Consider the following 17979-nt stretch of genomic DNA (forward strand, 5'->3'; position numbering starts at 1 on the left):
CCAATTTTGTCGCAAGGTGGCATAAGTGGACAACATAGCTGTGATTGTCTTAGCTCAAGGAAACATGCTGAGTTTACATGTCAAATTATATGCAACAAACTCATCGAGTCTTACTTGAGTCTATTGTCTAGATCTGTCTGATTTAAGCACTGTGCTGTATTCTTTAGCCAATTAAAATATTATTTTGTTGTGTATTGTTGTTTTTTTTATTATTATTATTATTATTATTATTATTACTATTACTATATTGGTGATAGTCTAGTAGTATAGGCTAGTATAGCCTGTAGTAACTACAGACCACAAGTTTTAGTCATCACAGTAATTAGCCGAAGAAAATGGGCATGCCTATAAATTAAGCTTTCTTTAAGCATTGTGCAGATGAGAATAACCATTTAGGCTAGATCTACACAGACTGTATAAAAGTGTATTGTTTAATGTAGCATTTTTAAACCATGTGGGGTTTCTTTTGCCAGTGAGGAAACAATCTACTTCCAACTATAATCGTGCGAGGGGGTAACGGATCAGGGCAGGGGGCGGGCATTTAGCCTAGTCATCAACCCTTACAAGTTTAGTTTGTCACACATACACCCACAAACAGTTGGGCGAAACGAGACCTTGGACACGCAAAACAGTCCAACAGTGACATCACAAGTCCTGACCAGCCGACCTCGTAGCCTACACTGCGATGGACAACAGCTCTAAATCTCCATCAGGTTTATAGAGTTAGGCTATCACAGACGAATGTGACATCAATTTTGATAGCCTTTTATTCCAATGTTTGCAAAGCCTTGAGTGGCTTATTGTAAAGGATTTATACAAAGACAACACTTCTACGGTCCTAAACTTGGGTTAATGACGAAGACGAGGCAAGACGCAAATTCTTCGCCGTGCGCGCGACCGAACAAGCGCAGAAGTGGACAAGCGATGGGCGATGGAGAAGGAGACTCCTGCGCGCAACCAGATCAAGTGCACGGGCGGCTGGTTGGAGAGCAGCACGCGGCACTTCACGGTTTCGGGCAACCCCAAACAAACGAGGAGTCGCAGCCAGCAGAACTTCAAGATGCACAGCCAAGCAAGCCTGTCACCAAGACCAGGGTAGGAACTGCAACCCTCCGGCGCACCCCGAGTGGAGGCAAAGATATGAAACCGGAGAAGGGAAAAGTGTCCGGGAAAGTCAAGCAAACGAGCAGTGGCAGCCAAAAGAGTCGGAATAAATCGTCGGGCCGGAGAAAATTGTCTGACGCTAGCAACACCTCTGACGATCTGAGCAAAGACTCCGGATGCGCCACTGGAAAGCTTTCATCCGCAAACAGCAGCTCGGAGATGTCGGACTGCACCTCCGAGGAAAATAAACTTTCCACAGACAGCGACATCGAGTCTAATAGCCGGGATGGGTTTACTGATGGAGACAGGACTGGCCTGGGGGACAGTGTCTCGGACATCAGAAGTGAAGACACAAACATCATCAGTTCATCAGGGGCCAATAACACTTTGGCACCTGGCAGTGGAATTGGCGAGGGTAGCATCTCTCCTGCAGACGAGCGGTCCTTCGCCTCACTTGACAGTCGACTGAATTTTAGCTCCTCGGTGGCATTTTCTGACCTGACAGGAGAGTTTGTTGATGGAATGCATGATGAACTCCTCCGAGAGATCGAAGATTTAAGATCAGAAAACGAATATTTAAAAGTAAGATTAGGTTTTCCATTTATAACAACATTTGGTTACTTTAGATGTTCTACTTTTATCATATTCCAAAATGTGTTTCTTTTTTCTCTATATAAGGGTCCCTTCAGATAGTGTTATGACTGGACACACTTTGCACGTGGGTTAGTCTTGGATTAACGCTCCAAGAACCGATTACACTTTCGCTAATTGTCTTGAGTGTCCTCCGTCATTGTCACGACACAAGACTTAAGGACGAGGTCAAGGCGCACAATCGAATACATTTTTAATCCCAAAACAAGTAGTGAGAATCAGTCGTTGTGACGCAGCGGTAGCATAAGTCCTTGACTTGGCAGTCATGTTTGATGTGTCTTACGTCAGTGCGCACAGTGGCATCCCTTGGAGGAAGGCGCACGGCCGCAAGGGTCTGTGCGGCATCACATGGTGACTTGTTGGAGGCAACATAAACCAAAAATGTCAAACGTATAGCATACGTGTTAATGTTTAAAATACCATGGCGCCAACTACTTAGCCTAAAGGTGATAATTGATTAATAATACACGTGAATGGGAATGTTGATATGGGCTTAGAATAATAGCTCAGTATTATATTATTCTCAAATGCTTGTTACTCATGATTTAAAAAAACATGGCAACTGTAATAATGGATGAATTGGGCACGTGATTAGGGAATGAAAATAAGATGAGATTCTTACATTGTTAACAAAAGTAAAGAGAGATTATGCAAATTAAATAATAGAGAAATTATGTATGAACATAGTAGTGATGCAGGATAAGGTATCAGTTAATTTTTGCACGATTATGCCTGATTTTATGCTACAGAATCAGAAAGTGTGAGGGTGAACATATTTACATTGATCTATATGACTATGCACATATATTGTTGATGAGATCAAGTATAGGCACTCATGGTTGTGTGACTGACTGTCCAGGATGAGATGGAGGAGCTGCGCTCAGAGATGCTGGAGATGCGTGACCTGTTCCTGGAGGAGGATGTGTACCAGCTGCAGGACCTGCGGCAGCAGCTGGACCAGGCCAACAAGACCTGCCGCATCCTGCAGTACCGGCTGCGCAAGGCCGAGCGACGCAGCCTGCGTGTGGCCCAAACTGGACAGGTGGATGGGGAGCTCATCCGAGCACTGGAGCATGATGTCAGGGTGAGTGGTCCTGTGTGTGTGTGTGTGTGTGTGTGTGTGTGTGTGTGTGTGTGTGTGTGTGTTTGTGTGAGATAGAGTAAGGAAGAGAAAGAGAGAGAGATTTCTATGAGCAAAGAGGGGTTGTATTTTACTTCAACAGGATGTGAGTAATGTGTTTGTGTGTGTGTGTGTGTGTGTGTCATTTTCAGGAGCAAAAGGGGTCATCAGGTTTGTGAGCTTGCTTGTGTGTGGTTGTTAATGTGTATGAGTATGTACAGAGTAGTTGAGGAAAACTGGAGGAGGAGGTTTCCTGTGCACACTGAATTCCATCTCCGTGCTTCATCAGTCCAGGATGTTTGTTGGAAACCTCAGTTGCACAACTTACATGGCAAAGAGAAAGCGCTTACAGTAGGTTCAGTGAGTCAGAATGTAGCAGAACTACATGTTGTGATTATCTTTGCCCTGTCATTATGAATCACGAGACTTATCTTCCTATAAAGATGTTTTACGCAAAGTCCTTGTTTAGGTTGTGCTTCAGCCACATGCTGGTATATTTATAAGTTTGGAGAGGCAGTTACTTGTATATGTTGGAATGTGTGAAAAAAGTGTGTGTGTGTGTGTGTGTGTGTGTGTGTGCATGCCACCTAGTATCCATGTGTGCGGTTGTGAATGTGTGTGTGTGTTTTGTGAGAGTGTGTGTGTATGTTTGTGTATGTAGTGTGTGTGTGTGTGTGTGTGTGTGTGTGTGGTGAAGTATCCTCACTCTGGAGGTATCCCAGCTCTGTTTAAAAAGGAAGGAACTCTCTCTCTCCCTCAACTCTCTCTCTCTCCCTCTCTCTGTGCCAGGCAGCCATACAAACCCGCTCATTTGCTCATTTCCTTGTGGCAGGCCACTCACAGCCAAAGCATTCTTCGGTTTGAAACTACACAACCAATCAGAAGTGGGGGCTCTTCCAGGAATTCCAGGGCATTATAAGACTATCAGTGCAGCAGGAGTTACCACATCAAAGACTGCTTCGTCACCAAAATTGCTCCATGCTCTGTGTAAATTCTTGTTATGCCCTTGTGCTGTTTATCATGGAGAGCAAGTTCAATTTTAAGCAGTAATCCTGTTCCACGGCCTCCCCAACTTCACTCTTGAGATGCTCTGGGGGATGGTGCTTTACTGTAGTTTTAGATTTTGAAATGGCCATATCTGACATCTGATATTCATAGTTTATAATACATTATGATAGTCAAAAGGTGCTAACAAGCTATGTTTTCAGTAACTGAACTATTACTACACTGTTATACTATAGGCTCACTGAACTGCTGGTTGACACAATAATGACAATGCACACTATTGCACCAGTACTTCTGAAACATGACAGGTAACACTTACTGGATACAGTTAAGTGAGATGCCAAACAGGCAAACACTGAGGTGGAGGACCTTTATATTACAGCTGTGTGGGCACTATGAGAATGGCTATGCTCAGTCTATTTTAATGCCCTGAGGGAGAAATTGATACCTTGTTTTGTGCAAAGTGGGCCAATAAAAAGTTGGTGTGTGTATGTGTGTGTGTGTGTGTGTGTGTGTTTGTGAGTGTCTGTGTGTGTGTGTGTGTTTGTGTGTGTGTGTGTGTGTGTGTGTGTTTGTGAGTGTCTGTGTGTGTGTCTGTCTGTGTGTGTGTGTGTGTGTGTGTCTGTATGTGTGTGTGTGTGTGTGTGTGTGTTTGTGTGTGTGTGTGTGTGTGTGTGTTTGTGTGTGTGTGTGACCTCCACCCAACTTCCATTATCTAAAATCTCAGGTTGAATTTCCAACCCTCAGGCAAAATCTACAGTCAGGAAGTGCTTACTATCTAACTTTGAATCTCTTTATTTCTCAATCATCTCCTCCATTTCCAACTCATATACAACATCTTGCAGCAGGAAAAGGGAAATGTCACCTCTAACCCTTGAGAGGAGAGGAGAGCAGAACATAACAGCTCTGAGCTCTTTGAAAACAGAATCACGCGTACAGAATGACATGAACACTACAAAAGACATCTTACCCATGGTCCTGCCATGAGGGAAAAATCCTACCCTGTAACGTAGCAACAGCAGAAACAGAACAACACCGGGGTTTCTTAAGAATTATCTCTGTGGTCATGTAATTGGTGTTCCCATCATAAAGATATGAATTGTGCCTCAGTGCCGCAACAGACCATGCACAACTAAGGTCAAAACAAACTATAGTTACACACACACACATGCACGCACACACACACACACAAACACACACACACATAGGACAAAAAAATCAGGGATAAATCTGAAAACCCATAAATTCAGGACCTGCAAGGACAGATAATTAAGAGAAGTTCTAAAAAAAGATATCCTATCTATATACATCTCTCTGTGTTGGTGAACCTGTGACTGAACAGAGGCTTCTTTGATAGGTGGCGAAGAGTGTGTCCCTGCGCTTGCACGGCGAGCTGGAGTCTGTGCAGAAGAAGAAGGCGCAGCTGGAGTGGGAGAACGAGGAGCTGCGTGAACGCATGCAGGACCTGGAGGTAGCCAATCAGGTCCTGCACACCGAGATGGACAAGACCCGAGAGGTAAAGAGCATTCTCATCTGAAGACTGGCTGTAGACAACACAATACAAAACTCAACCCATTTGGGAATTCAGATATCCATTCATGTTTAAAAGAGACCCACACCCTGGTTTTTGACTCACAAATAGGGAAAAGAGGGAAATGAGAAAATGTTTCACCAAGTATAACACCAAGACTGACTGGCAATTGTTTGCAGTGGAAGTGACAGGATTGTTTTGATTTTTTTTGTCTCTAAGGGACATCTGACATTTCTAGGATAATCAAATTTGGGTGATTCACACAAGATGTCAATAAAAGAACAGTTGACCACACTCACAACCTCTATGAAGAATTCAGACTTGCCAAAAGCAATGTTTACTTCAAGGATTCAAGGATCCTTGCGCATTGTGTGACATTATTTCTTATCCCCAGGGCTGGACAATTGAGTCAAATACGTACACATAAAGACAATAGGCACTGCCATATTGTATCATAGCAGAGGTCTGTAATAGTTAAGAACACCAACAAATGCAAAACAGATGCAATGCCATGCATGTTGCCCATCCTCATTGCAACAATCTTAAGGGTCATACTATGACAATACTATACTATGGGTGCAGACTTACATGCTGCACAAGTGATCTTCAAACTCTTTGAAGACACACTGTGTTTCACACGATCCTTGTCAGTATTTGTCAGCTCAGCTGGGGAGGGGGTCGGAGTGCTGTGAACTGATTTCATGATGCCCCTTACCAGCACCCAAGCCAGCCCTCACTGTCCCATTGGCGAGTAATGGGCTCTGGGTGCCCTTGAACCCGGGTAGCAGGCACCCACGGGCGTGGTGGACAGCTGGCTGTGAGGCAGGGCAGTAGCGCATAGCATGTAGGGGTTGAGTTCCAGGCAAGCACAGCTGACACTCTTCACAGTCTCCCAAGGGGGAGGAGAGTAGAAGGAGAGACACACAGGGAGAGAGAGAGGGAGAGAGAGAGAGACTGAAAGAGAGAGAGAGAGAGAGAGAAAGGCAGACAGAGAGAGAGAGAAAGAGAGAGAGAAAGGCAGACAGAGTGAGAGACTGAAAGAGAGAAAGGCGAGAGAGGCAGAGAGAGGAAATGTCTAAAAATAGATAAGAGGAGGAGATCCCTCCAGCCTCCCTCCTCTCTTATGCCCCCTTGGCTCCAAGGATTTAGGATGTGTCCGAATGTGGGTCAAGACATGTCATTTCGGTATATATCTATAACTTTGAAGATTTCCAGACTTTTAAAGTCCTGGATCTGGCCACTTCTGCAGTCTGTCATTCTCGCTCTAGTAAAACCCAACCCTCCCAGATCCTCCATTTTGATCTGTTCCTCCCTTTGTCAGATCAGCTTTTGTTTCACCTCCTCCTGTCCTGAGTCTTCCTCCTGTACCCTCCGTCCACCTTGTCAGTACCGAGACGGGGCCCTGGGGTTTTCCTCCGGTGGCAGTGCCGTCTCCAGGGCCTGTCCTCCCCACCCCCCCCGGCATGTGCTCAGCTCTAATCCAGGATTCGGTGCTTAGGGGCGGATCGCAGCGGCTCAGCCCCAGTCCGCTCATCTCAAACAGCTGCTCGCTCCCTCTGATCCTCACATGCAGGCAGACAGGGAGCCAGTCAGCCCGGGCAGGTCTCACACAGCGATTACCCAACGGCACAAGCACCAGACTATGTTTTATGATATTTTTTAATGGGGGATATGCTAGTTTTACTGAATATAAAATAGCTTTATTTCCATGGTGCTGGTGTTGGCAGGAGTCTAATGTCTGGTGAAATGCGTAGACAGTATAAGACTTTGGATGACTTTGGATGAGTCATCTTGCTCCAGCCACATGGAACCCGATGAATACAACCTATGCACGTTTATTACATGCGTGTCTAGAGACAAATGTTCAGGTGGATTATGGGTAGGAATGATTAACCTGTTAACACAATTTTAAATGTATAGGCCACTCCACTGCCTCATGAGCATGTGGCTCAGTATGTGTGTGTGTGTGTGTGTGTAGGAGGAGGGGGGATTCAAACAAGGACATGGTCAGGGTGGTCTGGTGGCCATAAGCCTTTGGGTATAGACCTGCCAAGCAACAGATTTCACCACTGTCCACCACCGACATTTCAATAACTCGTCTCCAGACATGTATTCACATAACAAACCAGCCAAGTCCTGTCTAGCCCCCACAAATACTCTAATCTTGGGTAGTCAATACTCTAAAGTCTGCTAAATGACCGATGTCTGAAAATTAATTAAGAGGGCTATTTTCTTTAAGCCTAAATGACAGTAGGTAGCAGGTCCCCAGTGAGACTGGATCACTCAAGTTATTTTTATGTCACCCACAGGGGCTCTGTGAGCACCTCTTGTTATTAGGGGCCCTGAACTCCACTCAAAGGCCTAGACAGGGTCAGAGACATAGAGACTGACACCCATAAAACATTCCAGTCATATCCAGCACAGCAGAGATGCTTCGCTCGTACGAGCTCCGAGTTACTGCGCTTGACTGTGGCGGTCCTCTGTTGTTTTAAAGGGTGTGTGTAAAAGAAAGAATCCATCCAAATGAAACGGTTTAGCCCTGCGCATACATTTGGACATCCTTTTGTTTCCCCTATAAAAGGAGTTCTGAGCGGGTGACCTGGTTTTGTCTGCCGGGAAGTATGTGGGTAGAGTGGTTGAGTTACTCGATCTGAGAGTCTGTAGGAGTAGCGACGGACACCTGAGTCTCTCTGGAGATTATGGGGGTGAATGATATCCCCTCAAACACTTCTATCAAAGTTGACCCCATTCTCATGTTTATTAGACACCAGGGGGGCATACTGTAGAGAAGGCCGGGATCACGTTAAACCTGTATTTCCATCAAAGCCTGTACTGTAACTTCACCATATTCACCAATGCACATGTTCTGAGAGAAAGAGTATTTTTTTAAGTATCCTTAATGAATACATCGATACGTTGTCCTTTCTTTAAGAGTCAAAAGATTCTGTGTTATCTCACTACACTGTTGTGTACAAAGACACCCTTGTGCTTGATTTCTATAGTTATTTACTCATATCTATGAATCAAATTCAATCAGCCCACAACACACTGGAGTCCTTTGAAAACTCTGATCATTTGATTCCACAGAACTCTCTGAGGAGGAGGAGCTTGAGGTCAACATCCGGCAAGGCTGAAAAGAAGCTTTCCCCACAGGTAAACCACGCTTGTGCATAAAAGACAGTGATGACTTCTCTAGTGATCTGCTTTGCATTGATTTGCAGTGGAAACAATGTGTGTTATTGGGAGGCATTTAAGATTGTATGCAATCGTTTTTAAAAAGTCACACAAATCCAGGCATTCATGCTAGGCACTGGACAGAAAATGAGACAAAGTAAAAAAAAAGTATGGAGTCTGCACAGTAGATTCTGCTCCCAAACTCATTTACTGGTATCTTACCGCCACAAGTATAGAAAGTGAAAGTGACACTGCCTTTGATTTTGCATGGTATTACACCATTGTCGTGTATTTGTTTAACAGGATGACAGTGCTGATATAAAGTGCCAGCTGCATTTTGCCAAAGAGGAGTCCGCGCTCATGTGCAAGAAGCTGACCAAGATGGTCACCGAGAACGAGACCATGCGGGAGGAGCTGGCCAAGTACCGGCTGCTTTACGGCGACGTCGACAGCACCCAGGTGTCCGACAGCATGGCCAACTCGCCTCTGGCCCGCGAGGCCGAGGTCAAAGTTCACCTGCGGCTGGTGGAGGAGGAGGCGACCCTGCTGAGCCGGAGGATTGTGGAGCTGGAGGTGGAGAACCGCGGACTACGGGCAGAGATGAGCGAAATGAGGGAGAGGAGAGGAGGAGGAGGAGGAACAAGAGGAGGAGGGGGAGAGGAGGAAGAGGAGTCAATGGAGGGGGCACGAGAGAGTCTCGCTGTGCCAGTCTGTGTGGACGGAGCTGAGGTGGTTGAAACGCAGTCTCCTGCCAGTGTGAAGGACACATTGGTCACTACACAAATACAAACGGAAGAAAGAGGGCACTTCCCTGAAGAGCAGGAGAAGGTCAAGAGGAATGGCGCTGACCTTTTGACCTCTTACACAGACTTCGGCCGGAAAGACCTGAAGACTCTTCTAGCCCTTCGTGATCAGGCTCTGCTGGTCAGTTCTGCCATTGACCTGCTGAGAGCTGCTCCGACCAAAAACGGCATTTCGCCATGCTCCAACCAGAAAACCCCACCGTTGTCCCCTTACCTGGCCAAGCCGGAAGCTGACCACCACTCGCCCAACGCTCTCCCCCTCCCTCACCCTCGGCCCCGGGACCTACCCATCCTAAGCCCCCACTCCGGCGAGTTGGACCTATTACAGTTTCAGCTGCAAGCTCTCCTCGAGCGTATGAAGAGTTTAGTAGACACAGCAGACAGCAGGAAGACCCACAGCTGGGGACCCGGCTCATGTGACCTGGTACCTCCTCCTCCTCCCGAGGAGCCCACGGAGGAGCAGAAGGAGGCCCTGGTGCTGAAGGTGGACCTGTCCCCCGGGTGCCCATGTGACCAGGAGACCCTGGTGCTCCTCACCTTGCAGCTACGCTGGTTCCTGCAGCAGTGGCGACAGGGGGAAGAAGCCAAGAACCTCTTTGAGGTAAGGAATAAAAAATGAGAATTAAACACTTGGCTTTTACACCCTCCGTTTTGAGGAGAGCACAATTATATAATTATATAATTATACAATTATATCATAAAACTGTAATGGTAGATCCTCTAAAACAGACAGACTCTTTACAGCGATATACAACTGTTGAATTACCATTAGAAATTACTATGAAGACATCATATTGTTTCATGCTATGAGAGTTTATTACCTTGTGATAAGGTTGTTGTGGACAAAGACCTCTGAAGTTTGCCTACAAAAAGGACCCAAAGATGGCAGCTTTTGGGTCCTTTTTGAAGACAAACTTCAGAGGTCTATTATCAGTTATCATGACAATGGTCAATAATTGCAAAAAGCCCATTTCCATGTCAGAATATGGTCTGTGTAATGAGATACGACATTTCAATCTTACCGTGGCGGAATCAAACTGTTCCCCAAAGAAAACCTTAAAACAGGACAAAGGAAGTATAAATGATTCTTTAAATGATTACATTGATGTGGACAGTTGTTATGTGTCATGACTGATTGATTAAAAGTGGGAGGAAGTGTATGGGTAAAGGTCAGTGATGAAAGGTTGTCATTGATGGATAGCCCTGAGCACTAGCACTAGAGAGATTACATAAATAGATAGCTTTGAATGTTAATGGACTCAGAGATTGTCACTGAGAGTGTGCGTCATCTCAGGTGGGCTGCCAGAAGACACTGCGTCTCCTGATGGAGGGCGAGGAGGTGTCCGACTCGGAGGATCCCAGTAAGATGAGCCCCACAGCCTCAAAGATCTTCCCCAAACTGGTAAGACTAGAGTGTCTACTCTGGGTGACAGGGACATATATTTAGTATGAACTATAGAGGATTTTTTACTTTTATATCTGAACTTAAATTTCAAAAGATTAGTCATTAGTCAAAATGTAATCATACCAAGCTTTTGTAGAAAAGAAAGTCGAGTTGAAGGACATGCATATTATTGTTGAAAGAGGGTTCTAAAAGCACAAGATAGCATCAAAACATACACAGTAAAGCACACAGACTTTGTTTGTATGTCAATGTACTGTATGCCCATTGGCTTGCATACTAGGAAGCAGATAATTGTACAGTCCATCAGTTAATTCAATAAATAATGATTGTGGTAATTCTCTGAATCTAGTAATATTCTGTACTGAGTGACAATAAAGGTTTCATTCATTCATTCATGTAACTGTGCGTATGTTACCCACATCCTCAGGTGGACAGTGCTGAGGACATGGTTCTGGCGGACCTCAAGGCGGCCATGCTGGACCTGAGCTCTGAGCTGCAGGAGGAGCGGCGGTCAGGGCTCGAGATGGCCCAGCAGTTCGCCTGCGCCAAAGCAGCCTGGGCCGTGGAGAGGAGCGAGCTCAGGAGCCTCGTCAGCAGGGTGAGGGGTCTGCCAACCACACACTGGCCAATAGTGTTGGATTTATTGCCACAAAGCCCAGCACAAATATTTGTTAAAGCATAAGTAAATTGTTATAGTTGCAATTACAATGCAGATGTGCTTATATTGTCAATACAATGTTACAAACTAATTGGACAGTGCCAACACTGATACCTAGTGCTTACACTACTAAAATAATTTACACTTTAGTTATGAGTGTGCTTCATATTAGTAGTACAGAAACACAGTTGGGCCACAGGAACATGTTTTGATGTGGTCATGTTTTACCATCCCTCAGCTGGAGGGCTCCGCCAGCAAGGCCTCGATGAAGAACCTACCAGACCTGAAGGTGGCGCTGCAGCGGGACCACGTAGAGAAGCTACAGCACCTGCTGGCTGGCTGACCGATGCCTTGGCGGTGATGGAGCTGGCCTGTGACAAACAAAGGTCTTGAGGCGCAACTGGAGCCTCTTGAAGCAGGGGAGCTGCTGGAGTACCTGCACCAGCTGCAGTTGGAGCAGCAGAGCAGCGACGCCAGCAGCCAGGCCAAGACGGCCGAGGTACCACAACAGTTCACTTTTTTATTATAGGTGAATAAAGGTGAATGATATTTAGTACCCTCTTAAAATGAATGTGTTGGCCCTATCTGGACACAGAGATGTGTTAAAAAACAACACAATTGTGTTATTTTCAACACATATTGTGTAGCAAATAAAAAAGGAAACAACATAAACTGTGTTGTCCCTAACTGGACACAGAGATGTGTTAAAAACAACGCAAGTCGAGTTGTTTTCAACACATTCGTTTTAAGAATGTAGACGCTTTTATCCAGGTTGAGGTGACGGATAATGGCAGGTTCGGTTTTTGAACCAGGGCCTACCAATTATCAGACGACACAACTGTTGCTCCACAGTCAACTCCCATCTCATCTCATCTCATTTCGCCTGTCTGCCGTCCTAGTTTTCTTTGTACTAAGTTCATAAGTTTAAGTTCATGCAGTTAAATTCGTTGGTATTGCGGTTGAAACTTCAGCATGTGTAGGGATGCTTGATAGACTCTTGGAATCAGCTCAGTTGAAACAGATTTACTTCCTCCACATGGATTTGCACATTGAAAAAAACAAAAAACAAAGTCAAAACGGGTAATTCTACATCCAAGTACTGTGAGTCAGTCAGTCAGTCAGTAAGAAACTTATCAAAATCCCAGAGTGAACTCATCTGCCCTGGAGGTTCACGAGGCGCCATCAAAGGACGAGCGTCGTCGCATGCCCACCGAATTTGGGCTAATCCGCTGTTTGGGCTGCAGTGGAGCGGGCAGTAGGCCTACATACTGTAAGCTGCAATCCGGGCATTACGGCCAAGGCAGGGGACTTAGACTCGCCACACTGACCAGTGTGAGTGAAACGGAGAGAATGAGAGAGGCCAAGAGGAAGTTTAAACAAGATTGGGGGGGGGGCAGATTCTGTTACCCTTTCCCTCGGGTCCGTGACCCATGGTGTACATTTGCTTCAGGCTCTGTGTGAGGTTTGTGGGTCAGAGGGAGAACTGACTAAAGTTTCGAAACAGATTTTTTCATAAGCGTGGTCTCGATCCAGTTCAACATATAATTTACTGCTGTTGGATGAGCAGTCTCTATTTTGATGCCTTTGTAGTTTTGTGAAATCCTTGTTATTTTTTGGAGATGAAATAGTTCCTGGCCATGGATTTGTGTGGTGCTCTTTCCCCCCCCCCCCAAGGATCATAATCCCAACTCTCTTTACTCCCTGACACACTTTCCTGAGGCAGATTTTTCATTTGATAACTGGTGTGATAATTTGGTTACTGTCCATAAATGCTCAAAACGAGTGGGTTACCCCACAAGTCGACAAAATGAGATTCCACAACCCCCCCCAACCCCCCAACCACCCACCCCACTTCCATTTTTCTCTACCCAGCTGAAGATCCAAATGGTAATTTGGGTTGGCTTCTTTTGAAGGCTACAAATCCAGTCGTGTCACATTGAGTCTTCACTCACACTGATCTCTGTGCGAGCTGGCGGGGCCTTTTTCACTTCTCGTTTCAACATGAATAAAGCTGTGTGTGTTCTCTTTCAGTCTTCTGGTGGCAAGATGGCTGAGAATGGAAGACCCTATGGGACAGAGAGGTCAGATTCTTCATTCATTCAAATGTACACTTACTTACAATACAGGCTGTAAACACCCATACATCTCACATACATCAGTACTGGAGCTTGCTTTGTAATGGCATCTCCATTCAGTATTCGCTATTACAGTATGAACAGGCACATACACTCACATACACGCACATACGCATAACACATATCACTTTTTCTCTGTCTTTCTCTCTGTTACCATGACATTAGAGCATCAATGCCTCTGTGGAACTCCCCGTTCACTTCTATTATCATCTTTTTACTTGTGGCTTCTCCAACAGGATTAAACACAAGCGAGCACAGCCTGATGTCTCTGATAAAAACTGGGTCTACCTCAGCCAGGAGGCGGCGTTGCTGGACCAGCCTGACGCCTATAAGACCTGGGACTTCCCAGTCATGCCGTCCAGGTTCCCCGGGCTGGACCTCCAGCAGGAGTCGGCCCAGAGGAGCCACACGGCCCCGGAGAAGACCTCACTGCGGATCTACTACAGCCCGCCGTCCGCCCGCAGGGTCCACCTCTCCAAGCTGACCTGGGACAAAGAGGACACGTACGCGGAGGGGAAGACAAGGGAGAAGCAGAGTGGAGCCTTTCTGCCCAGAGCGGTGAGGTGCAGAGGAGGAGATGAGGGCAATGGGGCTTTGAGCTACCAGGGCGGGCTGCCGCTGGAGTTCCATGACTTGCTGGAGTGCGGTGGTAGTGGTGGCGGTGGTGGTGGTGGCGCCAGTAGTCCCACGGGGGGCGCTAGCAGGCTGCCCTGTGGCTTCCAGCCTCCCGCTGGCGTCCCGTCCGCCTCGTTCCTACCCTTCGGGCCCCTGCAGGCGTCGGCCAACCTGAGCGACGACATGAAGGAGATGACGGCCGTCGTGCGTGGGGCGAGCCGGGGCAACTCCCTGGAGAGGGGGCGGGGTCTGATGAAGGACGCCTGGAGCCAGACTCAGGCTGCGTCCCAGGCTCAGAGCCGACCGCTGCCGCATGCCCACACGGTCAGTACGGGCATGCAGACGGACGGGATCCGTGGTCTCTCGGCCGGGAAGTACTGGTCCCCCCGTGGCACCACGGCCTCGCTGGTGTCCCCGCGTGCCCAGCAGATGTCCTCGTCCCTGGAGCGTGTCGGTGGGCGGGCGGAGAAGCCTCCCTCGTGCTCCACCTCGCCAAAGCTCTACCGCCGCCACTCGGCATCGTCACCGTTCTCCTCATCTTCATCCCCCTCTTCCTCACCTTCCTCGTCATTCCCCTCGTCCTCGCTCTCCTCTTCCTCGTCCCTCACCAACCCGTCCCGGCTAGAGGCTCCTAAGGAGCGCGGGCTATGGGGTCTGTCCCAGAGGGGGTCCGTAGGTTCCGCCTGGGCCCGTTCCACCACCAGCAGAACCGGTTCTGTAACTGCGGCAAGCGCAGACAAATCGGCCGGCCGCAAGCCTGTGGGGATCCACCGCTACGGCCTGGTCCAGGAGTTCCTGCGCAACGTGTGTGGTCGGGGGGACAAGCTTCCAACCGGGGCAGCTGAGAAGGCCGGAGCACCCACGGTGCGGAGGGACAGTATCGGCCCGGCGGGGCAGAAGAAGGCTGAGCGGCCGGCCTCACGGGTTCCACTGGTCAGGAGCGACAGTGTGACAAAGATTGTGAACCGGAGGTTCATGAAGCAGGGGCAGAAAGATGAGACGGGCCAGACTCAGACTCAGACCCAGGGCCAGAACCAGGCCAGCAAAATGCCCGTCAACAAAGACAAGAACCCTGGCACTGCCACGCTAGAGGTGAGTAGGCCACCACCGTTTCGAGTCTTGAGTCCAACATTCAAGGTAGAGTGTATGTCTTTGGCCAAAGGTCCTTGATATTTGAGATCAACAGCCAATCAAGTTACACCCGGCCCCTCCCTCTGGTAAGAAAATATAGGATGTTCGGATGGGAAAAGGATGTTTCTTTGGTTGATGCAGCATTCAATCGTGTTTCTGGCCAAAGGTTCTTGATATTTGGGATCAACAGCCAATCAAGTTACGCCCCTCCATCCCGTGCTCCTGATGCAATGTGTTGATAGGCTAGAATTGTTCTTGGATCAGTTTGAGCCATTGTATTTTTACAGAGCCAGTAGTATGAACACCAGAGCTTGTGCAGACACTGAATGGACAGCTTGTGGAGTTTGACAAAAGTGTATTTCATTAGAATCACAGACTCTACTCTTAAAGGAGAAATCCGGCGATTTTTCACATAGATCTCTGTTTCTCGAGGTCACCGAGTACTGTTGAAATGAAAAAAAAAAAAAAAAGTTTGAGTTGCTGCAGCCAACAGCTAAAGCAGCCAGGCAGCTACAGCCCTACACTCTGGGGGCATGAACATGGGGGCTCAAGAACATGCCCCCAGAGTGTAGCACCGTAGCTACTGTACCTGGAAGCTCTAACCATTTGCTGCAGCAACTCGAGCTAGGTAAGACCGATTTGTTTTTGTTTGTTTTCGTACCGACAGTACTCAGTGACCTCTCCTTTAAGGACTTTCCACTCATTTACACAATGACTTCTGGAAAAGTATCTGAATGTCTAGCATGATTCAGTGTCCTCTTCTGCCCCATGAGAGACCTTCCCCACAGGCTCTTCTCTTATGACGTTCAGCATGTACAGTTTGCAGTTCTTAGTTCTTATCTTTTCCTGGGGGAAAGCGAGATAAAGAAGCCTTTCCAAAAATTGCTCAACTCTAACTCTAAGGCCATGGCTTGTGACCAGCGCACCGCCCGCCCCTGAGAGAGCCGTAAAAACCTTCTTACGCATTAAATTACCCAATACAGAAACTCGTGCACTCAAAGGCTTCTGAACCTTTTTATTGCGCACCACAGACAGAAGAACCCCAACATGAAGAACCCCATGCATTTCCAGTAGGAACTTCTCCAAGGATGGTTTAGCACCACAAACACAGACACTGTAGTGAAAGGGGTACTGTAAGAGTAGACTGGGGTTTAAATGTGACCATGATGTTGGGATGTGCCCTGACAGCCTCCTGTGTTTGTTTTCCAGCGGGATGGCTCCTGTGACTGCAGCTCTCGTTCTCTGACTTCCTGCTTCGCTCGGCCCTCCCGCTCCAACCTCCACCACACCCACGCCCACTGCAGGCTCCGCCCACACGACTGCCCCACAGCAGCTGCAGTGAAGAGCGGCGCTGCCCCTTAGCAACGAGGTGCTCCCGTGGTCATTCTTCTCCCCCCCTGGTGTGTTAACCCTCAACACCAACCCCTTCACCCTGCAACCACACACACACACACTCACACACACACATACACAGCTGACAGCATTCCCACAGGTCCTGAGAAACCCAAGCCAGGCCAATCTTTAAGGATGGGTGGAAAGACACTGAACAGATGAATCGTGTCGAGTTCTGCTGTACAGGGCCTATGCAATTCGATTACCTACAACAGCTGGATTTGGCCGGGGGGTTGTTGAATAATGCTCACACACACATGTGTTTGTTTGTGAGGACTTTGGACCATACAAGGACAAATCACTTTTATTGGGTAGGCTCCAGTCAGATATACACATGCATATATATTAAATATCATGTTATGAATGTTTTATGTACATATTAATCATCATAGTCATTTTTTTTCCTTTAATGATAATTATCCATCATGTCTATTATATGTTATTATATACTGCAGAGGTGACAGTGACGATATGAATCAAATAAGGCACAATTGTGGCATGTGCTGTGCTTAGTTGCATTGTAACACATTATTTCAGTAGATGCCTTAATGTAAAAACCCTTTACATCAACGTATACATGAAACAGATAGAAGGACAGAGGAAAAGTGGCAGACCAGTTGTTTTTTTCTGTATGAATATTTTTTTTATGTTAGGTTTTAGGTTTAATACTGTATTTATAAGTAAATATGCAGTCAGGTACTATACCCCATCCTAAAGGAGATCGTCAGCATCGTCACCTGATATATCTGATGCACTGTGTCTAATCAGATTACTGTAGTCATTGCTGTAAGCACACTTTATTAAGTTGACTTGGGAGTAGAGTGTATGTTGACATGTGTAAGTGAAATGTGTTTGAAGTATTCTACATATTATCTATTAATTTGTAAAATAAATTGTATAACAAATTGTTCTTTCCAGAAAGCCTGTTTTGTCATTCAGCAGTCTCTCTAAAAAACATTTGTCTGTTTTACAGAGGACTGCAAGAGTCATTTGCGTATAAACATTTTCCTTTAGCACTGAGACTTCAGCACATGAATATTTATGTGGCGTCTGAAGGGACTCTTCAGTGCTTCCATGTGGTCATGTTTGTCCTCTCTATAAAAACTGTCCTCTGAAGTCTGTGTCATCTTCATGAATATCCATGGTTGATGTCTAGGTCAGTTATAAGTCATCACTACTATTACGCCTGGAGTGTGTCCAGCTGACAGGCATGTCCACTCTGGTCCATGACACTAGGAGACCTTCGGTGTTTGAC

The 17979-nt window shown here is 46.8% G+C and overlaps 1 protein-coding gene across 1 annotated transcript; it reads left to right on the top strand.

The window, feature by feature from the left end:
- Positions 1 to 594: 594 nt before the first annotated feature.
- On the top strand, positions 595 to 17567 carry si:ch211-197l9.2 (protein SOGA1). Its single transcript, XM_048240617.1, has 13 exons — positions 595 to 1686; positions 2615 to 2839; positions 5238 to 5396; positions 8499 to 8564; positions 8889 to 9194; positions 9237 to 9989; positions 10683 to 10790; positions 11221 to 11391; positions 11690 to 11789; positions 11838 to 11950; positions 13483 to 13532; positions 13823 to 15293; positions 16542 to 17567. The coding sequence occupies exons 1-13, from the start codon at positions 853 to 855 to the stop codon at positions 16692 to 16694; spliced, it is 4509 nt and encodes a 1502-aa protein (XP_048096574.1). The 5' UTR covers positions 595 to 852; the 3' UTR covers positions 16695 to 17567.
- Positions 17568 to 17979: the final 412 nt, after the last annotated feature.

This window comes from Alosa alosa, chromosome 4 (genome assembly GCF_017589495.1).
Source record: "Alosa alosa isolate M-15738 ecotype Scorff River chromosome 4, AALO_Geno_1.1, whole genome shotgun sequence".
NCBI lineage: Eukaryota > Metazoa > Chordata > Actinopteri > Clupeiformes > Clupeidae > Alosa > Alosa alosa.